Source organism: Bos taurus, chromosome 4 (assembly GCF_002263795.3).
Source record: "Bos taurus isolate L1 Dominette 01449 registration number 42190680 breed Hereford chromosome 4, ARS-UCD2.0, whole genome shotgun sequence".
NCBI lineage: Eukaryota > Metazoa > Chordata > Mammalia > Artiodactyla > Bovidae > Bos > Bos taurus.
The window spans coordinates 81483787-81510728 of NC_037331.1; the positions used below are offsets into that span (position 1 = coordinate 81483787).

At 40.2% G+C, this 26942-nt stretch overlaps 1 protein-coding gene and 1 long non-coding RNA gene across 3 annotated transcripts in view; one reads left to right on the forward strand and one right to left on the reverse strand.

The window, feature by feature from the left end:
* LOC112446410 (uncharacterized) overlaps positions 1 to 5893 on the forward strand; it is a 29676-nt gene extending 23783 nt beyond the window's left edge. Inside the window, exons 3-4 of the long non-coding RNA XR_003034397.2 lie at positions 3436 to 3522; positions 4983 to 5893. This is a non-coding gene — a long non-coding RNA (uncharacterized lncRNA). The remainder of the gene's footprint in view (positions 1 to 3435; positions 3523 to 4982) is intronic.
* POU6F2 (POU class 6 homeobox 2) overlaps positions 1 to 26942 on the reverse strand; it is a 389312-nt gene that overhangs the window by 112915 nt on the left and 249455 nt on the right. For both annotated transcript variants that reach the window (XM_024990668.2, NM_001433523.1), the window contains exon 4: positions 9391 to 9749. In XM_024990668.2, the coding sequence (XP_024846436.1) occupies positions 9391 to 9749 (359 nt within the window). The remainder of the gene's footprint in view (positions 1 to 9390; positions 9750 to 26942) is intronic.

The following is a 26942-nucleotide window of genomic DNA, read 5'->3' on the forward strand; positions in this document are numbered from 1 at the left end:
CATTAACAGAGGAATGGATAAAGAAGATGGGGTACATATATACAATGAAATATTGTGCCGTGCTTAGTCACTCAGTCACGTCTGACACTTTGGGACCCCAGGGACTGTAGCCCACCAGGCTCCTCTGTCCATGGGACTCTCCAGGAAAGAATACTGAAGTGGGCTGTCATGCCTTCCTCACAATGGAATATCACTCAGCCATTAAAAAGAATGAAACAATGCCATTTGCAGCAACATGGATGGATCTGGAGATTATCATCTTAAGTAAGTTAGAGAAAGACAAATATCATATATCCTTTGTATGTGGAATCTAAAAAAACTATACAAATGAATTTATTCACAAAACAGAAACAGACTCATGGACTTAGAGAAGGAACTAATGCTTACCAGGCCAGAAGGGTGGGGAAGAGGGACAGATTGGGGAGTTTGGGATTGACATGTATACACTACTATATTTAAAACAGATATTTTAAATACAGTTTATTTTTAAAATTAAATTTTACTTAATTACATTTTATTTAATTAAAATGAAAAATTAAAGCCAACAAGAACCTACTGTACAACACAGGGAACGCTGCTCAATATTCTAGAATAACCTGAGTAGGAAAAGGACTTGAAACGGAATAGATACATGTAAATGTAAAAAACAAACAAACAAACCACAAAAGACCTGTGGAAGTTTACCACAATATTTACCTTAAACAAATTGAGCCTAAACTATGAGAAATAACACCTGATTATGTCTTGCTAATTGAGAGCAAAATACCAGCCAGCACATTTTGGGCTGCCCCCATTGCCACTCAAACCTGGAACTATGCACATGCAGGCAAAATTGTTTTAGAAGCATTCTGAACTAGACTTTGGGGTCAGCCTATCAGTTACATCCAGCAGACAGTGATGGGACCTGGCGGGGTGTGTGGCTCCAGGGTTACCGCTGAACTCACTGTGGACAAGCCAGGAATCTACCCCATTGTAGTGATCAGAGCAGTTTCCTTGAGAAGACAGAAGCTGCCAAGTTCAAATACTGCAGGAATCTTTCCATGCTCCCCGCTTTGAGTCTGGCCCTCTCTCCATCTATTGCTACTTGACATAAGCTTCCACAGTCAGAGCTGTGAACACACCACCTGCTTTGTTAAGCTCCTTTCTACATGATTTGACTAATTTACAGAGCAGTACCTAGGAACGGTACATCTAGACAATGACAAAGAAGCACCCCAGTATATAAGTATATTCTTGCTAAACTAATTTTTTCCCCTGCTACTCTCAAAGCAATATAAACTTTGTTGTTCCTCCTGGATCTCAAATGCTTGTAATAAATTCTTTGAAATGTCAGTAATGTTGAACTGAGGGGTTTTTTTAAAAGGAGGTTTTCTTTCTTTCATAAAAGGAAAAATTGTACCTTGCAGAGAATGTAGCTAAACATGTTTTGTTTATTGTATTCAGGCCTGAATATAATTGGGTAAAGGGACTTCCATTTCTTACCCGACCTCTTGCTGAATGAGGGAATCATGAATGAAGCCCTCAATTTACTGTACGGTCATATAAACAGAAATAAATTCATACTCTTTCATATCTGTAGTGTTATCAACATTTGCTTAACAAATGCATACCCTACAAAGCATTTTCATTAGTATATCATATTTAATCTTCCTGGAAACTCACCGGGCTTGAATAGATTTTTCTTATCCATTATAATTAAATTTCTTTTGGCTTTTTAGCCCAGGAGGAAACCTTACTCACTCCCTGTGGACAATTCCGGTTTTTAAAAGATCCTCATGGCCTGGATTGCTCTGGAAGAATGCTGTCTACATAATGATACTTTTGTCATTTTTACCAAACCTACTTAATCTTATAAAACTGTAAATTAGTTCAGTGATAAATATGAGCCAAAGAAGTTTTTTGATTGCCATAACACTTTTTTTCAGGAGTCATTAATTGTATTCGTATTGCTAAATTATATTTCTATTGCTAAAGCAACAAAGAAATATATATTATATAATTCAAAGATTTTACTTTGAATTATATATTTTTTTACTTTGTGGAACTAAAGTAAAAAAATATATATATTTTAAACTGTAAGAAATTTTACATGCAGCTCTTAGTAATAATATGCATTTTCTTTTTTTTTAAATAAAATATTATTAGCTCTAGTCACTATGATGTATATTACATCCCCATGACTTCTTTATTTTATAACTGAAAGTCTGTACCTTTTGGATTGTCATAACATTTCAATTCAATAAAAAATGATGTTTATTAGACCTGTGCTATTTTACACAGGGAGGATGGGTTTCTACTCCACCTCTCCACCCCAATCCATTATCCAACATACACCTCTTTTTCCATTGTGCAAAAATTTGGTGCACTTTTCAAGTTCAACTAGAAAAAGACATCCAAGACCTAGCTGAAATTTCCAATAGACAGAATGCTATTGACTTTGGAGAGTATTTGCTAAGTAAATCATTTACATAGCTGGTAGCCAATGTGAGACAAGAAAGGTACTCATCTCAGGCACAAAGTTTAAGGGTGTGTCCCAAATACACTAATCAAGATGAGTAACATCTAATGTGATATTTTTTTAAAAAATCCAAAATGAATGCAAAAAATTCATGACCAACAAAATCAGTGTTAGTGAATTTTTCCTTTTGCCTCAGACTTCAAAATGGTTCATTATTGTTATTGATCTTATATTTTAAAATGTGATGTTTAGGTCATCATGGATTTTGACATTCATTTTGATTTTTTATAAAATTGTATGAAAATATGATCTGTCTTGATGACTGTATTCTTGGGTGCACCTGAGATGAATTCTGCATCTGAGATGAATGCGTCATTTACCCTAGTCTAGGTGAAGGGAGTTTTATGCCTGATTCAGCCTTGTGTAAAGAGAGTTCTACTAGAACTTACAATGGCCACAAGGGAGTTACATAACTATACCTACAAAAGGTAGCAGAATATGTCACCTCAAAACATGCCCACTTTGGCATGAGGATTATTTTGAGCTGAAGGCAATTAAGTATCAACAGATACAAGAAAAGCTCTCTGCCATCCTCCTACTGTGCCTAAAAGCAGGACATAAACTTGTAAAGGTGTTCCCCCAACTCCTCTTCTACCAGGAAGGACAGAATTTAAAGACTGGAGACAAGTCTAGACCTGTATATCAGTCCAGACATGGCACCAGAAAAATGTGTATAACAAATCTTGCTTATCTACTCTTAGTTTCCCCATATATCATCTTCCCACGATTTGCCACTCTTAGAAGCTTATAGTCCTTTTCCTCAGTCTTGTTATTCCTGGTGTTCTTTTATTAAGGTGCTGGTTAAGCCCACGTTCTAACCACCCCTTTGAGTCCCTCATCACTAAGTGCTCCTATGTGTATACAGGAAGCACCTGTTATAAAAAAACGTTTTTCTCTTCTTAATCTGTCTTTTCTAGTCTAATTTACAGATTCCCAGTTTGAGAACCCAGAATGAGTAGAGGGAAGAAGAGTGTTTCCCCCTGCACCTGCATAGGTCACCCAAGGTGAGTTTTAGAGGTTTGTAACCTAAAATTCCAAATAGAAGGGAAGGAGTTTCAGGAAGTATTTAAGTTTACCGCCTCCACTGATAGATGAAAAAAACTTAGACCCACCAAGCTTTGACTAAAACTGTGTTAAATTAAGACAGGACATGGAAGCAACCTAGATGTCCATCAGCAGATGAATGGACAAGAAAGCTGTGGTACATATACACAAAAGAGTACTGCTGCTGCTGCTGCTAAGTCGCTTCAGTCGTGTCCGACTCTGTGCGACCCATAGACGGCAGCCCACCAGGCTCCCACGTCCCTGGGATTCTCCAGGCAAGAACACTGGAGTGGGTTGCCATTTCCTTCTCCAGTGCATGAAAGTGAAAAGTGAAAGTGAAGTCGCTCAGTCGTGTCCAACTCTTCACGACCCCATGGACTGCAGCCTACCAGGCTCCTCCATCCATGGGATTTTCCAGGCAACAGTACTGGAGTGGGGTGCCATTGCCTTCTCCAAATGGAGTATTACTCAACCATTAAAAAGAATACATTTGAATCAGTTCTAATGAGGTGGATGAAACTGGAGCCTATTATACAGAGTGAAGTAAGCCAGAAAGAAAAACACCAATACAGTATACTAACGCATATATATGGAATTTAGAAAGATGGTAATGACAACCCTGTATGCGAGACAGCAAAAGAGACACAGATGTATAGAACAGTCTTTTGGACTCTGTGGGAGAGGGAGAGGGGATGATTTGGGAGAATGGCATTAAAACATGTATAATATCATATAAGAAATGAATCGCCAGTCCAGGTTCAATGCAGGATACAGGAAGCTTGGGGCTGGTGCACTGGGATGATCCAGAGGGATGGTATGGGGAGGGAGGTGGGAGGGGGGTTCAGTATGGGGAACACGTGTATACCCATGGCGGATGCATGGCAAAACCAATACAGTATTGTAAAGTAAAAAAAAAAAAAAAAAGACTACTGGGGAGAGAGGGGGTCGGCCCCAAGCACTGGGTCTGTTTTATAGGAAGGAGACATGATTGGAGATTATTTGCTTTAAAAGGACAGAAATCATGTGGGTCTAACTCCTTCTCAAGGGCTTGGGCTCTTGGTTTTAAAAAGTGATAATACATCATCCTCTCCATCACTCTGGAAAGTAGTACTGAAACTTTGCTAGGGGGAAAACATCCTATATGAGAAGAGCAAGAGGCTGGGCCTGCACTGTAGCAGAGGTGGAATTTGAATGCAGGTTTACCGCTGATGCCTGAGTGGTACCTTTACATGAAGAAATGCACGTGGTAGAGGACAATTTTATGCTATCTCTCGAGCGACTTCACCTCTGAGAGGTGACTGTGCTCCTCATTCCTCCTACAAGCTTAGGTAGTTTTCTCTCCCCTAATTGCTTCCACTGATTTCTCTCTTTCTCTCTCTCTCTCTCTGTGTTTTCTCATTAAAATGTGCAATACAACAAGAGAAAAAGATGATCCTGCTTCCTGCCATGCAAGACGGTATGCAAAAGGCCAAGGTTAAAAGCACCATTTGGTTTCTTAAGCTTCTGTAATGTATAGGTGTGAAAAAGCAATCTGGGACCTAGAGTTTACGGCACTGACTCTCTGAGGATGAAAACTTGACTTTAACTTTGACTCTCAGGCTAAGATACAATCTGCTTCTGCTCTCATTATCCCATTTAGGCTTGTCCTCACTCTCTTTCTACTCTGCCACCCAGCTGAGTGGGAAGAAATTCACCTGACCTTGAAGAATACTCAGAGAATCTTCAGGAACATTGGGTTTTCAGTATCCAGTAAAATTTTAGAGGCTTACCAACATTTGGATTATAGACTCAAAGACCCAAAAAGGATCTGGCAAATGATATACACCACACAACTAACAAACAAAGGAAACAAAGCCCAAAGAACTTGTCCCAAGTTGTGAATTAGTTGGAAGCAGGGTCAGAATTAGAATAAGCTTCCTCTTCCCATGGCACCATGACTAGGCTCCAACCATGCCCAGATCATCTCCAGACCACTCATGTAGGAACACACTAGACTTTTACACAATGTGTGTATTTTCTTTAGTGAAAGTTAAAAACTCCCAAGGAACAGTCTCAAGAAAAGTCATCTCAAAGGTCACAGAAAGGAGGTATTTTGTCATTCTTAGGCTTATGGGGTGTTTATTCAGATAAATATCATACACTGAAATTAAAACTGTATATTGTTCTTTCTACCCAGGAATGATTAGACCATATCTTTCCCCCACAAAGATTGCTTCCATCTATGTTCTGATCTGTTTCCACTCAACACATACTACATTTCTAGTTTTAGATTCTGGTGCAGCCTGTGGCAGGTGGGTTAGGACAAAAATAAAGAGCATGGATTGTTATCTATCTGGAGCCTAAGGGTTAACTTCAACTCACATTTGTTTGTCCCACCCACCGTTTCCAAAATTTCACTTGAATTTTATATTCAAGTCTGCTTTACTTGTTTATGCTGACTGCCTGGCCCCTAAATCTTTGCACTTAAAATCCTGTTCAGAACTTCTCCCTCCGGAGAATGAAGTTGTGGGTGAGCAGACCTTAAATCCCATGAAGAGTTTAAAGATAGGCTTCCAGGGGCCAGCTTCTGATATCCATCTTTGTGGATATCTTCTGATATTTTTGTGACCCCACGGACTATACAGTCCATGGAATTCTCCAGGCCAGAATACTGGAGTGGGTAGCCTTTCCCTTCTCCAGAGGATCTTCCCAACCCAGGGATCAAACCCAGGTCTCCCGCATTGCAGGGGGATTCTTTACCAACTGAGCCACAAGGGAAGCCCTTATAGTCAAGTCTGCTTTACTTATTTATACTGACTGCCTGGCCCCTAAATCTTTGCACTTATAATCCTGTTCAGAACTTCTCCCTCCCAAGAATGAAATTGGGTGAGCAGACCTTAAATTCTGTGAAGAGTTTAAACACAGGCTTCCAGGGGCCAGCTTCTGATATCCATGCCAGACCACCAGCCCCCCTATAACTCTAAGCCATCAAAATTAGTTCTCTGAGGTGACAATACTTTAGACTCTTATCTATCTTAAAGTAACAACCTGGTTTTGGATATGCAATTCATTTCATGGAATTGAGTAAAAGAATGAAAAAAAATTTCAGTATTAGACAAAAACCTGACCAGAACTATTTGGAGAACTTTAGTCTAGAGTGTTACTACCTGTCAGCACTTTTATTATTATTTTTTTCATCTCAAGGAAAAACCTCACCAAATATACCTACATAAGCTACTTTCATTTATTATTTTTTTCTGAAGATATGACAGTACCTGTACAGTTTTAGAAATGATTATTATCCTTTCTAACAACCTAGGTTGCATATTTTAAACTAATATCTCTCTGACAGATTTTGAACAATGTAAAAAGGCAAAGCCCACATGAAAATAGATAATTGTAAAATAGAATTTAAGCTGTCATATATGAACTTAGTTGATCATTATTCTCTTAATAACCTTCAAACAAAAATATTTTATTCTAGTTCATAAAGATCATTACCTTTGAGGGTTAAATATCTTTCATATCCTCTTAAATAGCTTTCTTTTTCAAAAGTTCAAACATTACATGTTCAACAAACTCAAAAGCCCTTCAGCTAATGTAGAAAAAAATATACTATTTCAGAACCACAGAATTCTTCATTTCCTTTACACATGCCTATAGTGAAAGGAAAAAATCCTTTTATTCCTACAGTTGTGGACTTTTCAAAATTAGTTCTCTATCTACTCAATAATATCTTAAAATTTCACCAAACCACTCCTTCAGTGGTTATTCATTAGATCCACATAAGAAGATAGAGTATTATCAATGTACTTAGTAAGCTTATAAGTTAAAACTTCAACAGTGAAAAATTAGAATAGTCTCTCAGGGTTATAAAGAAATAAATGTGATTTTGAGCCTTCATTTGTTGCAAAAACACAAAATGAAATACCTCTCAGATTTCCATGGGAAACCTTTAGGAGAATGTCTGGAAATTCTCCTCACAGAATTAGTTTTCAGGAGGCTGAGTGGTCACCTCTTCTAAAGCCCTGTCAACAGCCATTCAAGTGGGTTGTCTACACTTGTTTTTTACTGGCTGATAGAGATCTATACAATGTTGACAGTGTTCTGAGAAGACTGATGTCCACAGAACACAAAGCTTTCACTCAACTCTAGAATACTGGATTAAGTTGAACAACAGCAGGCAGGGCTTAATAATCTCATCCTTCAGAGCAGGACACATGGTTTCTTTGGTAATTCATCTACTTTGATGGTTTAGATCAAGGAAGTGTTTAATCACTTGGTGCTGAGGTATATCTAATTTAACTGCTCTTTAAAAATACATTAAACCCATTCTTTGGAATAACCACTGTTTAAATGTTGAAAATACACTCTAATCACACATCTGGTAAATCTGATTAGATGTACTTATATATCTATGACATCTCATAGATGTCAAGTCTACAATCAAGACTTTTTTAGCCTGTGTTCATTTCAATCTAACTTATGTCAAAGGTATTATGTTGTTTCATACTTGTAATATTTTAAAAATACACCTTCAAACTCAACTGGGGAAAATGTTCAAATTGCCAGGTAGCCATGACACAAGTGCCAAGGAAGACACAATTACTTATCTCACCCAAATGTTTCCATTTCCAAGAAAACTCTGAGCCACCACTGAGAAACCAAGCTCATAGAAACAGGGCAACAAATTAAACCAGTTCTAAAATACTAAGTCTCTAATCTACTCGCCTTTCTGTCTGCGGGCCAACCTATTTTGATTCTGCGTGTTTAGCTACTTAGGACCTAAGGATAACATCACTTGTGTGGTCCTCCGGAAGGGCTGGGCTAAACTGACTGACTGTGAGTCAAGGACCCTCGAGGAGGGAGGTGAGTTGGTGTTTGAAGTAAGTATAGGCTTTCTACTCTGTGGGAATTTGTCACTACACTACAGATGTACTAAACCATCGGAAAACTCATTGGGAAAAAAAAAAAATCCTTATTTTTTTAAAGTCCCAAACTGAGCTTTTACTTTCTAGGTCTGATGTGTTGGCATCGGAGTCGTTATCTTTTGAAGCTAGTTTATTTTGAAGGCATCTAAGTTAAGAATGAGTTTCTGAACCACTAAAGTTATATATTCCTGAATGCTCCTGTTCATTGCTTTTCAATGATAGTAGATAGAGATGAGCTTTCATGATTAGCCTGAAATTCTATTTTGGATGCCCTCAGCTTCCCTGCAATAAAGTAAATATAGAGAAGCTTTATTATTTTATAAAGATGCATACTTGTTGAGGGTTTTGGTGTGAATTTAGAGCACTTGTTAGTTCATGGAGTAATGGTTGGAATCTGGGACATAAGACTGGGGCTAAATTTCTTTACCCTCCTAACCCCAGAGAATCTTTGGGAAAATAGAAACAAAAGAGCACTGAAGTACTTAAGGTAAGACACTACTGTATTCATAATATAGAGAAATAACCACCATGCCTCATGGACAGGAGATGTAGTTCTCCACGGGGCTACAAAACTCTGCTAGTAATAATTTTAATTGGATGCTATCTTTGCTGCCTTCAAAAAGTATCATAAAGTGGAGTTATTACAGGCTACAAGTGCACTTACAGTGCCGGCCTCTCACCGGAGGAAACAGATAACATTTATCCTTCGGAGGCAACATCAATGGGTTTCTATTTGTTTCGTTTACATGCATCCCCAGTTGCCTGCTATCTGCTCCCTCTTCCCTCCGTCTAAGAGATCAATTTGAATTAGACGCTGCCCAAGTGGATGCTAAGTCTGGCGGGCCCTCTGCCTCCAGGGAGGGCGCGCCACCCGGCGGCCGGGTCCCCTGTGCGTGGGCGGGACGGCGGGGGACGTACCTGCAAAGGATTGGGTGGCGTGAGCGGCGACGGGAGGCCGTGTCCCGGAGACTGGCTGGCTTTCTGAGGGGGGCTGGCGCTCTGCTGAGTCGGAGACGGTTGGTTCTGGCTCTGGGGGTGAGGGTGGGCTGGAGGCTGCGGGGGCTGCGCGGGCGGAGCCGGCAGTGGCTGGGAGGCGGGCTGCGGCTGCTGGGACGGCGGGGCTGGTTGGGGCGGCTGCTGCTGGGGCTGCGGGGGCGCCTGCGGGGCGGGCTGCGGGTGCTGGCTCCCCGGCGGAGCCGGGGGCGGTGGCGGCTGCTGCTGCTGGAGTTGCTGAAGCTGCTGGAGCTGCTGGAGTTGGGAGTTCAGGGATGAGGTAGCTGCATGGAGAGAGAGCGAACGTGGAGTTGAAACGCACACGTGGAGTTGGAGTTGAAACAAACACGTGAACCTGAAACATACACGTTGAGTTGAACATACACCACCACACCGCTGGCTGTGGATTTGACAACCGGTCCCCTGCGAGCTGAGAAGGCTCTCCTTTAGAAAGTGTTAACCCTCATGCCCTGCAACTCCTTGATGTCTTAGAGGGTTTGGGGGCACTGGGAGTACGAGAGTCAGTTCTTGGGGAAATTTTAAAATTTAGGGAGGACCAGAGTGTAACACACCAGGCATTACATTCTAAGGGATAGAGCAGGTGCAAAACCAAGGGGATGGACTAGGAACAGAGGTAATTTTTAAGTAATTGCTCCCTCTCTTCCTTTCCATCCTGCTTGGGAAATACACTTAGACTTTCAAGGTCTGATTTAGATTTTTAAAGGTCAACTCGTTTAAATCTTTTTGGCAAATGCTTGAATGGAGTTAAGCACAGAAAGCTAAAGTGTGTGCAATCTCCTTTTCATCATCAGTGCCACTCATTGTGTAATTTCTACTTGCATCAGACCTCTGCTAACTTTCTTAGATATGTGAGTTTTGTTTCTACAGTGTTTTTTTTTTTTTTTTAATTTATAGATAGTACATGCATCTCAGTTTTGCAGAATCAAAAGTCTCAGTCTGAACTTTTTGCCTGCTCGTTAAAAAGACGTGCATGTGTGTTTAGTCATCAAGTCACGTCTGACTTTTTGCAACCCCATGGACTGCAGCCTGCCAGGCCCCTCTGTCCATGGGATTTCCCAGGCAAGAATCCTAGAGTGGGTTGCCATTTTCTTCTCCAGGGGATCTTCCTGACCCAGGGATTGAAGTCATGTCTACTGTGTCTCCTGCATTGGCAGGCAGATTCTTTACCGTTGAGCCACCTTGGGAGTCCCACAGAGCCCCCCATACGAGAAGGGGTATAGTCAGCTGTGAACTGTGGTGACTAGTCACATTGGGACCTCGAAGACAGGCCAGCAACTGAGAGAAGGAAATCATCTTTCCAGATTTTCTTATTCTGTGAAAAGTAAGAGTTGGTAAGATAAACTGTCTTAACATTGAGCTCACTAACTTTGTTTTCATATGCCCATCTAGCCTTGAACAATTTCTCCAGCAGGAAATCAGTTTGGCTGAAGAATGGTCTAGAGAAAATTATTGCTACAAGTTCACTTTCTTCTTTGCCTGAATATCAGTCTAAAAGCGTTCCCATAGGCCTACAAATAAATGTAAGGAAACCATAGGCCTTGGCTTCTATGCTATTCCATTCCTCCCCCACTTAGAATTCATCAAGATTCCCAAAGGTAGTAACTACTGTTTGCAACATTAAACTAGTTCCAATTTTAAAAAATACTTCTTAAAAATATATAGTGGCTCTATAAAGTGACATCATATACCCACCTTCATATGACAATGATGGTCTTGAAAAATATATGTACATGAAACCCTACGTTGAGCACATCTGAAGAAATTTCTCTGTAAAGAAGTCAACTAGTGACTATTTTTGTAAAGTTAAGAATCGTTTTGTAAAATATAAACACCAACTAGGTACCAGTGCTGTTCTGATAATAGGTAGGATTTAACAAGGGGACATAGTCCTGCCTTTAGGCAGTTTATAGTGGATTTGTGGAGGTAAGAGGAACTTATAAGAAATGATCAGGCTTGGGATGCCTATTATAATCTTGCTAATGGTAAGTGCTTGATATACATCAATTGGTTGTCTAAATGGTCAACAGTGTGAAAATTGACCAAAAGGGCCAGGAGAATGAGGAGAGTGGTTCCTTTGTGGGCTAGAGAGGCTAAGGCAGTGTTCATGGGGGATGTGGAATGAGGGCAGAGAGGGCTCAGGAGAGTGAATTCTACACCTGGACGGGAGGATATTCCAGGCAGGAATACACTCAGATGACAGCATGACTTAGGTGATGTTTCTGAAGGACAATGTGGAGAATGAACTGCCTGGAACAGAAGCTTTGATGATTTTAGACCTTAGAGTGGTGGAAACCTGACTTTGAACGTGGTGGAAACGTGGATCATTCCCAATTCACCTCTGGTATAAGTCAGATTTTAAATATAATCAGGTTTGTTTAAAGCAAGGTATAGTTATACTAATGAAATGATAGTTTGCTGTTTCCCAGGGGCATCAAATACCTTTTTTTTTTTTTTTTGCTCTCAGGTACATGGAGAGCTTCCATGTTGGACCGGTGGGGATGACAAATGTCCCCCTGGGTCAGTGAGTTACTCTAGGTCTGTTCAAACACTCAGACCAGTGTGTGTCCTGCCTGTGATGTAAATGCAGAGTACTCTGGGACTCTACCAGTAGAGACAACACGTGAGAGAGAGGGCTGGAAAATACCCGGTCAAGGGGAACTCTGAATTTTCAGCTCAATTTTGCTTTGAATCTAAAACTGCTCTAAAAACTAAAGTCCATATTAAAAAAAAATACCCATTTACAAGAACTTTAAAAGAATGATCTGATTTTGCTGTTTCCCCCTCTCCTTACAAAGCCACGTTTTATTGAAGACCAGGGAGCCCAGCTCAGTTATGACCCCTGGGATCTTCTGTAATCCGGAGGGGGCTAGATCTCTCCTTTTGTGGAGTTAGAGACTTAGGAAACCTGATTGCATCTGGCCTCCTGCCAGATTCAAATCAAGCCTGTCCTGATTTCTTTCAGGGTAGGGGGCATATATGTCAGTGCTTATTTTCATGGTTGACTTAAATACCATACTGTTTCATTTTGGTTAGAAAATAATTTATCTAAATCAGTGTTTGAAAACAGGAAAGACTGGGAAATATTGGCAGATAGATATTGGCAGACAGGTAGGTGCAGCAGACCCTAACCTACTAATGAGACGTGGGTCCCAAATGTGTCTTTGCTTCTTGATGTTGGTGAGTTCACGTTGCTTGGCTATTTCTTCCCTGTAACCCACACCCTCCCTGGAAAGGCATTAACCTAAACTAAACCTTTGAGTTACATCAACTAATTTGGCATCTGCAAGCCAGGAATGATGGACAGTAAACTATGTTCAGGTACGTACTGGACGCAAAGGAAAGTATGAGGGGGCTGTACAAGAATGTAATTCTGGTCTCAAAAATGCCAAAGGCACATACACAATGATATGAAAAAAATAGGACAGAAATATTAAAATATGGAGCCTCTAAATGGCTCATTGTGTAAAGCACACAGGTACAGACATAAGTTAGGAAAATAAAGAGAATGTTTGCAGATAAAATGATGATTGTTGGGTGATTCTATACTTTGGTTCTATGCATAGCAATTTAAAGATTTTATTTTCTTCCCTGATATTTATGTCCTTTAATGATTATTTCCTCTATGCCTGGTTACTATACACTCCATGGGCCAAAGTTAAATGTAAAATTTAACTACAGTAACAGTAGATATGGAAGAACTTAAAGAGATGCACAAAAATTTATATTAGGATGTTTTAAATTTTAAAAACTTACAATTTTGAAAACAAAACACAAAACAAAATTCCATCAAGAAATCCCCTGGTGGTCCAGTGGTTAGAACTCTGTCCTCTCACTGCTGAGGGTGTGGGTTCAACCCCTGGTTGAGGAACTAAGATCCTGAAAGCCTGGTGGTGCAGATTTAAAAAAAAAAATTCTATCAAATTTTGACTTTTCTAGAGAGAAAGCAGTAAGACAAGACCAGTGGGTCAGAACTTCCTAAATAAATAATTTAATAAGACAAAGAAGTCTAGAAGCTTGCACCTCTCCATTTGTTCAGTTACTATGTATCAACTGTAAATTAGAAAAAAAAAAGTCTTCTTTAGGATCTTTGATAAAAATGTTCTCAGGAAACCACGCACATAAAAAAAGCTATTCCACAGAGGCAACAGAACTATCCTGGATGGGCTTTACATACAATTACTTTACATACTTTACATACAATTACTTCTGAAGCAGGGAAATGGAAAGGAAATTCGGCCCATGAGCATGGCCATGAGTGATTCGGGAGAAATACAAATGTCTCTTGTACTTTGCAAGGTACTCAAACACCTTGGGATTCACTGAAAGTGGAATGGGACTCAAACGCTAAAGGTTGTGTGATTCTTAGCAACACGCTCACCTTTGTTAACACAAAGTGCAACTCAAGACTATTATAATCATTCTAGTTGGGGGCTCAGTATCAGCATTTTCTGGGACTATCAAGTTAAGGGATCTTTGGGCATGGTTGGCAAACTGGAGGCTTGGGTTTGAGAATATGCTGGGAAGGATTACAAGCTCCCAGCATGGCTGGGACCTGAGTCACCTCATAGCAATATGTTTTCAGAGGTGAGAGGACCGGTGCTAAGGAGGAAGGAAGCAGGAAGGATTTATCTCCTGCAAGAGACCAGGAATCCTGCAAAGTGTGATGGTAATGGCTGTTCAAAAAAGCAAGAGAGTTCCAGAGAAACATCTATTTCTGCTTTATTGACTATGCCAAAGCCTTTGACTGTGTGGATCACAATACACTGTGGAAAATTCTGAAAGAGATGGGAATACCAGACCACCTGACCTGCCTCTTGAGAAACCTATATGCAGGTCAGGAAGCAACAGTTAGAACTGGACATGGAACAACAGACTGGTTCCAAATAGGAAAAGGAGTACGTCAAGGCTGTATATTGTCACCCTGCTAATTTAATTTATATGCAGAGTACATCATGAGAAACGCTGGGCTGGAAGAAGCACAAGCTGGAATCAAGATTGCCAGGAGAAATATCAATAACCTCAGATATGCAGATGACACTACCCTTATGGCAGAAAGTGAAGAAGGACTAAAGAGCCTCTTGATGAAAGTGAAAGAGGAGAGGGGAAAAGTTGGCTTAAAGCTCAACATTCAGAAAACTAAGATCATGGCATCTGGTCCCATCACTTCATGGGAAATAGATGGGGAAACAGTGCAAACAGTGGCTGACTTTATTTTGTTGGGCTCCAAAATCACTGCAGATGGTGATTGCAGCCATCACATTAAAAGATGCTTACTCCGTGGAAGGAGAGTTATGACCAACCTAGACAGCATATTAAAAAACAGAGACATTAGTTTGTCAACAAAGGTCCATCTAATCAAGGCTATGGTTTTTCCAGTGGTCATGTATGGATGTGAGAGTTGGACTCTAAAGAGGGCTGAGCGCTGAAGAATTAATGCTTTTGAACTGCGGTGTTGGAGAAGACTCTTGAGAGTCCCTTGGATTGCAAGGAGATCCAACCAGTCCATCCTAAGGGGAATTGGTTCTGGGTGTTCATTGGAAGGACTGATGTTAAAGCTGAAACTCCAATACTTTGGCCACCTGATGCGAAGAGCTGACTCATTTGAAAAGATCCTGATGTTGGGAGAGATTGAAGGCGGGAGGAGAAGGGGATGACAGAGGATGAGATGGTTAGATAGCATCACCAACTCAATGGACATGAGTTTGGATAAACTCCGGGAGTTGGTGATGGACAGGGAGGCCTGGCGTGCTGCGATTCATGGGGTTGCAAAGAGTTGGATACGACTGAGCGACTGAACTGAACTGAACTGAATGGCCATTCAGGCCCATTCTAAGTACAGTCCCCTGGTGCAAGCCTAGTCCTACGGAAAGAAAGAGCAAAGGGTAACCTTGAACTTGCTGAGGGCAAGAAGCCAGATGCCAAGGACCGTATACTCTATAGTTGCATTTATATGGAATGTGCAGAATAGGCAAATCCACAGAGGCAGAAAGCAGGTTAGTGGTTGCCAGGGGTGAGAAGGGGGAGGACTGGAGAGTAACTGCTCCTGGGGATGGGGTTCTGGCTGAGGGTGATGAAAAAAGTTCTAGAATGAGATAGCACTGAGGGCTAGACAACATGGTGAATGTGTTTAATGCTACTGAGTTGTACACTTTAAGATGGTTAAAGTGGCAAATTTTATGCTATGTTTATTCTACTACTACTACAACAATAACAACAGTAATAATAAATAGCTGTTTCTCCATATATATACCCTGGAGACCAAGCAAGGGGTTCCCAGATGGTGCTAGTGGTAAAGACCCCGCCTGCCAATGCAGGAGACACAAGAGATGTGGATTCGATCCCTGGGCTGGGAAGATCTCTGGGAGGAGGACATGGCAACCCGCTGCAGTATTCTTTGCCCCGGAGAATCCTCGTGGGCAGCGGAGCTGGTAGGCTACAGTCCATGGGGTCACAAAGACTTGTACACGACTGCAGTGACTTAGCACACGATCAAGCCACATTGCTCTTGGGCCCCACAAGGGAGGAGAACAATCCTTCTCTCCTCTGTGTGGCTGTGCAGTCCTTAGGGCTATGCCTGGCAGAGCAGAGGGAGAGATACGGGCAGGGCTGCAGGATGCCCCGCAGCTTTGGGAGGGAAGTGCTGAGTCCACTGAAGATGGAGAGGCACAGGCTGGCAGTGGGAAAAACGGATTGCTCTCAACATGGACGGTGAGTTCAGTCCTGGGCGCACCCAAGACACCCCTCTAGAAATGTCGAAGTTAGACTCTGAGCTGGCGGAGAACAATGATGGCTATTTGGGTTCAAAATAAGACAGAGCTTCCTAGCTTGAAAAGCACTTTCATTTAATATGGATAAATTAACTTTTTAGGAACAACTTTATGAATAGATAATATCACTGCCATGTTAAAACTGTAGAACCTGGGCTCAGAAAGTTTAAATGGCCTGCCTGAGTTCAGCTGACAGGTGCTATGGACGATTCAGTCTTAAGTCTGCCACTTCCCGAAGCCTTTTAACATAACAGCGTCAGGGGTAACCTACTGCCCCCTGAGGGCTGGAACAAAGATAACTATTCCCTCATCGAGGGATGCCCTCCATGGCACCACTCTTGAGAAGAGGTGGCACAGGTCCTCAGCTTACAGAGGCTCATTTGAAGGCATTGGTTCAGGAATGAATCATTCAGCTCCTGGGGAAGTGTGTATAGTTGAACCTCTGTCAGGCAAAACATTTTTAAAATGTAAATGTGCATTTTGAAAAGAAAGATGCTAATTTGAGTGTGAGCCATGAGTTATTATAAGAACAGGGACATGGAATAAAAGGAAAGGGGGTGAGGGGTGTATGTGGACAGGAGGTGGGGAAGGCCATAGTACACTTGACTCATGTCGCAAGTTTGCTTTGATGGTGGAAGAATGTTTCCTTTACACTTAGACACTGGGCGGCAGCAGCACTGTGCGGAGCTTAGGGCATCTTATGTTGTCCATGGAACTCTGTGATGTGTTGTCTCTAGAGTATTGTCAGGTAGCAGCTAAGAGTTCTCCAAATGGCTTTCTTCCTTAACTGGGGACAGTGACTCCCAGATTGGCTCCAGTCTTACAAATCAGTGGGCTCACGGGCCACTGGAAAGGAAATCTGTGCTGCCTGATGTTTGGAGCCTTTGCTTCCCTAATTCTGCATTTGCTGTTCATTTTTCTTGCCTAGAAAAATCCCTAGAAGAAGAAAAAAAGTGAAATCTAGAACAACCCATCCAGAAGAATTTGCGTTGGTAAAATTGGACATCTTCCCTCCCAGCAACCCCCCAGGTATTAACATCTAAGGTAGCTGAAGCAAGGAGGCAGGTCAGAAACTCTTCCTGGTACTCTCATTAAGAGCATCCCCAGCCTGCACTGGCGGAAAGAAGTTTTTGCAAAGTAGATGGAAACAGTGTGTTGGGGACTTGGGATTTTGAAAAAGTGCAGAAGGTGAAGATGTTCTGGAAAATTTGCCTTTATTTTTGGCAACTATGACCCAAACAAGCAAAATCAGTTCTGCCTCAAAGATTATGATGTGTAACTATTTCATATGTGGTCAGTGTCATCAGTTCTTAAGTATTGCCATACCTATCTGTAACCTGTCATTTTCTTCTTTTGCATGTAAGGCAGCAACCTAAGTATCTCTTGAGATATCAGGGAGAAAATAGTGAGAAATTCTTCCAATGAAAATCTCCCCACTAATTTCCACGTATTGGCTGAACCACACAGCTTCTTCCTTAGGTCAGGTGTTTTCCCCTACTCTATCTCAAATTATGGACCAGAACCACCTGGGGAGCTTGTTAGACAAGTGGATTCCAGGGGGTAGGATGAAGTCTGCATTCGAAAGCCCCCACTCAAGGGCATCAGGAGCCACTGGCCTTGGGGCTCCTGGCAGCCTATCTGGGAGGGGAAGTCTCTTCCCTTGGCCTTCAACCTGAGCAGCTTGTTTATCCATCTCCATCACTTTGAGAATATTGCTTTGTGAAAAATGAACTTGTTCTTTCTATTAGCAAAAAATATATGGAAACAGAAAGCATTGGTTGGAAAGAAAACAGACACTGGGAATTTTCCAGTGTTCTTTAGCTCCTTATTTAGATAGTAGAGCCATTCACCACACATTACTGCCTTTGTTGATATTTTGGGGAGCACTCTTGCTGGGATATCTTAAATGTGAGACATATTATTAGCTTTTAGATGCCCCACTGAATAGGGAGGATAGAAAAAAGTGAGGGAAAGCTCCAACTGTAAAGTGAAGGGGTGAAGTGGTGGCATGGGTCATCCCAAGGGGATTGTACCTATCCAACAATGTAGCAGGCACGGAGGCTAAGGAGTTCCCTAAATCCCCAGAGGGGTTGGCCAAGGCCTTTCTCTGGACCAGCTGACCTCTCAACATCTCTGCCTGCAGGGCGGCCCCCATTGAGGCTTAAACTCTCAGGAAAATAACAGAAAGGATCTCCTATTATGAAATAGAAAAAAGTGGGGAGGACTTAGGATTTCTAATGTGGATGTGACACCCCAAGGTACACACTTCTCTTATTTACCTCGAAGAAACCAGAAAGTTCATAGTCTCACCCCAATACACAGAGCTCTTAATGGTTCTTCCAAGTCCTTAGGAAGTCCATCCGGGTTCCCACTGAGTGCCAAGCAAGGTGAAAGGAAAAACCCCCCATGATACTGATACTTCCCCCATGGAGTTGCAGAACACTAAAGATAAAGATTTTTTTAAATCCTAAATACAATTTCAGAGAGAGAAATAAAAGGCCACGTACAAAGAGACATAACTCAGGGACTTCCCTGGTGGTTCAGTGGTTAAGAATTCGCCTGCCAATGCAGGGAATGTGGGTTTGATCCCTCGCTGAGGAATTAAGATCCCCCATGACTTGCTCATCTCAAGCTTAGACTTGAGCAACTAAGCCCACGTGTGCCACTAGAGAGAAGCCCACAGAGTGCAACGAAGAGCCTACGTGCTGCAACTAATAACTGATACAGCAAAAAATAAATAAACAAATAAGTAAATATTAAAGAGACACAACTCAAATAGACCTCATACTTCTCATTGCACGCATGCTAAGTTGCTTCAGTCGTGTCCAATTCTGTGATGCTATGGACTGTAGCCTGCCAGTTTCCTCTGTCCATAGGATTTACCAGGCGAGAATACTGGAGTGGGTTGCCATTTCCTTCTCCAAGGGATCTTCCCAACCCAGGGATCGAACCTGCGTCTCTTGTGACTCCTGCATTGACAGGCAGGTGCATTACCACTATTACCACCTAAAAATCTAAAATCAGTAGGGTGATACCTTCTAAGTTCTGAAAGAAAATGATCTCTAGCCAAGAATTCTATTGCTGGTTAAACTGTTATCAGCAAGAGTGGAAGAAGGCCCACATCGGAACTTACAAGGATTTACCTTCCCTTGACTTACTTTTTCTTTGGAAGCTGAATAGATACTTCAGTAAAATAAGGGGATGAACCAAGAAAGAGGAAGATTTAGGATGCAGAGAGCGGTGTGTGTCCTCCCTAAAAACAATACAAGGGAGCGCCACTATGATAGATGCCTGGAAGTTCTAATACCCAGTTGAGACTGCAGCATAAAGAAAGGGCTCTAGAGAGATATGTCTAGAAAAAAAAAAAGCACAGTTCCATAGAAGTGATACAATATTTAGAAGAATTTGAGAGTATGATATAAAAGAGAAAGGAAACTATAAATTTCAAGCAAAACAAAAGCTGCTAGGGAAAGCCACAATCTCGAATGTCCTTTCTGTTACTAACTAGGACAACCTGGGGCCTAACAGGACGCTCCGTCAGTGGAAAAGCATCAGTGTTGGGGATTTTTAGCTCCGAGGAACCTGGTGTGGATGTTGTTTCTTCAAATGAGCATGTCACATGGGCCAAGAAAATGAAGCTCCGTCAATGGTAAACTTGTAGACATAAGATCTTCCTTCAGGAAAAAAAAAACAAAACAACAACAAACCCCTCCTGCCTGTTGCCATCAGATTTTCAAGTCTTCTTCAGGTAGTAATATCATATAAAATTAGAACTTGTAGGGTTTGAGTGTGCATTTTGAGTATAGATTCTGTTCTTTGATTTTGCTTGATTGATTTTTCCCTAACCTGCAGGGAATCACATTGTATATGGAAAGATTCACTCTTGATATGAAATCAGGTTATTCAACAGAGGAGACCAGATTTATTCATCAGAGAATCCCATCCCTCCCATAAGAACTGGTTTCCTTTTCTTATGGAGTTTGGCAGAGGCTTGGTTGAAACATTAGCGATCTGGTTGAAACATCAGAATCTCCTTGGATGTCAGTTCTCTCTGCTCTGCTCATTCTTCAATACATGGATAATCTAGGGTTTTTTTTTTTTTTTTTTTAAGAGATTTGAGATTAAGAGTGCATCACTGACTATGCCACCTTTCCTTCTTAATACCATATCTGTTTAATGCAATTGGGTGAAATAGAAGTGCCTGTGTAAAATTCAATCCCATTATTTTTCCTTCTTAGATATGGAAAACAATTATTTACATCTTTGATAACTTCTTCTCAGACCTTTTAGCTGGAGGGCAAATGGTTTAAAATTACAGCTAACATTTACTGAGCATGGTTTTCCTGGGTGTATTTAAAAATTATTAGGGTAGAAGTGAAGCCATATTTACTAAAAATGAAGCCATGGATATGGGGGAAAGGAACACGTGCTCATTTTATATTTCTAGGCTAATAAAATAATATAATTTTTTTAAACTTAGCAGAGCAAGTAAGATGTACCCTGCCTTTCAAAGCATTGACATTTGCCCTTCCCTTCAAATGGGAGTTTGCAGGAGAAGATGTTACAGGCAGTTCAATGGATACTGTGCCAGGCTTAAACACAGGACTGTGTTCACTCAAATTTCTTTTAGGCTATAGACACATGGGCCAGTGCTTATTTTCATGGTTGATTTAATCCATTCCCTCTGCCAGTGTAGGGATTATTCCCTACAGTTATTCTTCAGTGGTCTGTCAGTTCAGATTAAAAAAAGTTAAGTGACAAAGATGCAGTGGCTGATTCCTTTAGAAGCCTATGCTGTACAGAAAGAGATTTCTTTTTAAGAATCTGACTATGTTCTCTTCTTTTTAATTTCCCTCTGATCACCACAAATCTTCCTTATCTAGGCTGAACTTTAAACTCCATAAACAGGCAATTCAGTTTTGTTCCTCTACGACAACTTCTGGTTTGCCAAAAGGCTTTATAGATCTTACCTTATTGGTTCTTGCTTATTTTTTGAAAAGAAGAAATAGCGTATGTCTCCCCTCACTTTACAGATGAAGAAATCTAAACTCAGACATGATTCTGGGACAATATGTATCCTAGCTTTGTGTGGCCTGCATAATAAATGATAAAACTTTCAATAAGCTACATCTATTTTTGTATTTTGAGAAAGATATCAAAGATATGCCCTTGTCAGATTTGCAATTCTAGTCTGGATTCATAGAAAAGAAACCAATAACAGTTGATTTTAATTGTGTACCAAAATGTTTACTATTTAAAAGTCCCTCATGATATATCACTAATGTTATTACTCTTCTCATTCTTTTTTTAATATTTATTTTTATTTATTTACTTATTTGGCTGCCCTGGGTCTTGGTTGTGGCAAGCAGGATCTTTTTAGTTGTGGCATGTGGGAACTAGTTCCCTGACCAGGGATTAAACCTGGGCCCCTTGTATTGGGAGCTCGGAGTCTTAGCCACTGGACTACCAGGGATGCCCACTCTTCTCATTCTTATTTTCTCTCTCTGTCTCTACAAGTAGAATTCTTTAGCAGGATCATTAATATACTGCATGGGTAATTTGGTTATTTTGTATTGATATGCAAACCAGCCATTCAATTCATATTATTTTATGCTTTCATATGTAACAAACAAGAAGAAAACAAATAGTTTTAGTGAAATAATTAATTACATTAATGATAATCCTACTGGAAGAAGAGTCTTCAAAAAAAGAATCCTGGGAAATTTCATAGAAAGCAATAGATGCTGGAATATCAATGGAATTAAAATGTAATGAGGTCATATCACCTACATAAGTATAAATGTTTTTGCAATTGTCTCATGGATTTTTACCAGGCTGGTTGATCTTGCTATGGGAAGTAAAGTGATATTCTTTTTACTTCATTAATGCAATGTGGACAAAAGAGGTGAACACAAATGTATCAGTCAGCACAGGTTAGTTATATTGTGGTAACAAGCAGCCCCTAAACTCATTGGCTAGCCCAACAAAGATTTTTTTTTCTTTTAGTGCTATAATAAATTTTGTCAGGAGGTTCTTAGCTTAGTATAGTCATGTAGGTACCCAGCTGATAGGTCTGTCACTATCTAGAACACTGCCTATGATGTGAAAAGGACAGAGAGTTTTTTAGGGTGGGAATTAAATGCTCTAATTCAGAAGTCATCCCATCACTTTCTCTCACAACTCATTGGCCAGCAGTAGTCACAAGTCTACTTGTGGCTAAATGCAAGGGGACCAGGAAGTGTCATACTATCAAGTCCTAGAGGGGGGGAGAGTCAGAAAAAATTGGTAAATAGCATTAACAATCTCCACAAAAGCATCACTCTGCCCTCCAGATAGTTTCTGTATATATTACTTTCTTCCCATTTTCATTTTTGTCTGAATCATTGAAAGAGCTTATTAACTGAACTCTTTTTTTTTTTTTAGTGGTCTTTTATTTATTTATTTTTTAAATTATTTTAAATTTTATTTTATTTTTAAACTTTACAAATTGTGTTAGTTTTGCCAAATATCAAAATGAATCCGCCACAGGTATACATGTGGTCCCCATCCTGAACACTCCTCCCTCCTCCCTCCCCGTACCACCCCTCTGGGTCGTCCCAGTGCACTAGCCCCAAGCATCCAGTATCATACATCGAACCTGGACTGGCAACTCGTTTCACATATGATATTATACATGTTTCAATGCCTTTCTCCCAAATCTTCCCACCCTCTCCCTCTGCAACAGAGTCTACAAGACTGTTCTATACATCAATGTCTCTTTTGCTGTCTCGTACACAGGGTTATTGTTACCATCTTTCTAAATTCCATATATATGCGTTAGTATACTGTATTGGTGTTTTTCTTTCTGGCTTACTTCACTCTGTATAATAGGCTCCAGTTTCATCCACCTCATTAGAACTGATTCAAATGTATTCTTTTTAATGGCTGAGTAATACTCCATTGTGTATATGTACCACAGCTTTCTTATCCATTCATCTGCTGATGGACATCTAGGTTGTTTCCATGTCCTGGCTATTGTAAACAGTGCTGCGATGAACATTGGGGTACACGTGTCTCTTTCCCTTCTGGTTTCCTCAGTGTGTATGCCCAGCAGTGGGATTGCTAGATCATAAGGCACTTCTATTTCCAGTTTTTTAAGGAATCTCCACACTGTTCTCCATAGTGGCTGTACTAGTTTGCATTCCCACCAACAGTGTAAGAGAGTTCCCTTTTCTCCACACCCTCTCCAGCATTTATTGCTTGTAGACTTTTGGATCGCAGCCATTCTGACTGGCATGAAATGGTACCTCATAGTGGTTTTGATTTGCATTTCTCTGATAATGAGTGATGTTGAGCATCTTTTCATGTGTTTGTTAGCCATCTGTATGTCTTCTTTGGAGAAATGTCTATTTAGTTCTTTGGCCCATTTTTTGATTGGGTAGTTTATTTTTCTGGAGTTGAGCTGTAGGAGTTGCTTGTATATTTTTGAGATTAGTTGTTTGTCAGTTGCTTCATTTGCTATTATTTTCTCCCATTCTGAAGGCTGTCTTTTCACCTTGCTAATAGTTTCCTTTGATGTGCAGAAGCTTTTAAATTTAATTAGGTCCCATTTGTTTATTTTTGCTTTTATTTCCAATATTCTGGGAGGTGGGTCATAGAGGATCCTGCTGTGATGTATGTCAGAGAGTGTTTTGCCTATGTTCTCCTCTAGGAGTTTTATAGTTTCTGGTCTTACGTTGAGATCTTTAATCCATTTTGAGTTTATTTTTGTGTATGGTGTTAGAAAGTGTTCTAGTTTCATTCTTTTACAAGTGGTTGACCAGATTTCCCAGCACCACTTGTTAAAGAGATTGTCTTTAATCCATTGTATATTCTTGCCTCCGTTGTCAAAGATAAGGTGTCCATATGTGCGTGGCTTTATCTCTGGGCTTTCTATTTTGTTCCATTGATCTGTATTTCTGTCTTTGTGCCAGTACCATACTGTCTTGATGACTGTGGCTTTGTAGTAGAGCCTGAAGTCAGGCAGGTTGATTCCTCCAGTTCCATTCTTCTTTCTCAAGATTGCTTTGGCTATTTGAGGTTTTTCTTAACTGAACTTTTAAACTCTTACCTTCCCTGTTCCTTCTTTCTCTCATTCATTAATTCATTAAATGTTATCAGATCATGTGTCAAGTGCCCCTCTGCCACCAGAGTTAATTTTCTAAAATATAGATGGGATTATACCACTAATTAAAAAATTAAAAAGGATTATTATAGCTCCTACTCATCAGAGAATGAAATCATACAGCTCAGCCCATATTGGAGTATGACTTTGGCTCCAGCCCACCTTTCTAGACTCATTATAACCCCTGTTGAGAAGCCTCACTTCTAGTTCAGAGGTAGAAGCTGTTGGTACATTGACATAAAGACCAGGATGCCCCATTCCCACATATACAAAAATAGAACTTTTAAAAAGTTTGAATTAGTTGACAAGATTAAAAAATAAGGAGAGTCAACATAAAATATGCATTGTCCACTATTCTTAAAAATAATCCAGAAAGTCTGGCCACATGACTCTCATTCCTGTATGGGAACCAGAGCTGAGTAGCAGATGCTCTGCCAGGCAGGGCTGGTGCTCACGGTGGCTAGGATGAATTGTTGTCCCCTGTACTCCCATAAGGGGACATTCATGGGGTCTTCTGTACTACAATGAATAATGTGCACTCAGTTGGCTCTTTTACCAAATAGCTTCCAACAGAAGTGAACCAGGTTTTAGTCAGTTCCTTTCCCCTCCTTAATCTTCCTGCCTTCTCTCAGCAACCTGCATATAGTAGATGTTTACTAAATAGTTGAGAAATGACTCAACATCACTAATTGCAAATCAAAGCTATAATGAGGTATCACCTTACACTGCTCAGAATGACCATCATTAAAAAAAATCTACAAATGATAAATGCTGGAGAGGGTGTAGAGAAAAAAACCATCCTATGTTGCTGTTGGAAATGTAAATTGGTGCATCCACCATGGAGAACAGTATGGAGTTCTTTAAAAAACTAAAAATAGAGTATCATATAAATCAGCAATTCCATTCCTAGGCATATATTTGCAGAAAACCACAATTTGAAAACACACATGCAATCCAGTGTTCACTGCAGCACTATTTACAACAGCTAGGATGTGGAAGCAACCTACATGCCCACCAGTATAGGAGTGGATAAAGAAAATGTGGTACATATACATAATGGAATATTACTCAGCTATAAAAAGAAGGAAATAATGCTATTTACAGCAACATGGATGGACCTAGAGATTGTCATACTGAGTGAAGTAAGTCAGAGAAAGACAAATTTATGACATCACTTATATGTGGAATTTGTTTTTAAAGGGTACAAATGAACTTATATACAAAACAGAAATAGAGTTACAGATGTAGAAAACCAACTTATGGTTGCCAGGGGGTAAGACAGGAGAGGGATAAATTGAGAGATTGGGATTGACATATACACACTACCATGTATAAAATAGATAAATAATAAGGACCTACTGTGTAGCACAGGGAATTCTACTCAATACTCTGTAATGGCCTATATAGGAAAAGAATCTAAAAAGTGGATATATGTATATGTGTAACTGATAGTCTTTGTTGTATACTTGAAACTAACACAACATTGTAAATTAAATATACTCCAATAAAAGTAATTGAGAAATGATCATTGCAAGGAACTGTAATTTGATTTGCCTCTTGCTAATTTTGTCTTATTCTTTTTCCCCTAACTGTGTCACATGGTCGCTATGAGTTGGCTCACAAAGGAAGATATATGTAATGGTAGGATTCTTGAGTTTAAAAAGATCCACTGCTTGGGTTTCTAGGTGAATACATGAGAGTTATGTGATTTCTGAGCATGTAAGGATTTTCAGTTAACTTTGAAGAAGGTTATATATTTATATAAAAAACTAAGGCAAATTTCTATGATTCCTATGTTCCTTTTTTTATAGTTATACAGACAGAGATAGCCATTCTGACACATCTGAAGCTATGTCCTAAAATTCTGTAGTATAACTTTGTTTATCAACTATTCATAATTTTGCTTATGAACTAGTTCACAAAGTCATAAGCAAAACATAAATTTGCTTATTCATAATTTTATTTATAAACTAGTTCACAAAGTTCATAAAGGAAGCAAATTAATATTTTAGGATTCAGAATTTGAAGGTGTGCTATAGAAATTCAACATGAAATACTTGTATATAAAATGTGGTCAAAGAGGAAATGACAGGCTTAGAGTGCCCTGAAAGGTTATCTGAAAAAACAGAAAAGAGCTTCATGTGGGTGTGAGATGGGCAGATTAAATCGTAATCTTAGAAGAGTGAAAAATGTCATCAGAACCCAGGCTGACCCAAAATCTACCCAATCTGGGGAGAAACATCACAGAGCATATGGATTAAGAGGGTTTGAGTTAAAGGTCAGGTTCTTAGGATGTCTGGGCTAGCAGGATGTGAAAGTCAGTCAGATATAAACAAGTGTTGCCTTGTTAGGGGAATGGGCAAAATCACGATGTAGATCCAGGGGCCCCTGGGTCCTTTTCTATCTCCTTGTTCCACAGCTGTACTCTACTCCTAGTCATCAGTAAATGCATACTCTGTTCATCACAGAAATTGGGCAAAAGCTTAGGACAGATGAGCACAGATTCATTAACAGTATTGGTAAAACAACACATACAGGTCCTTTCT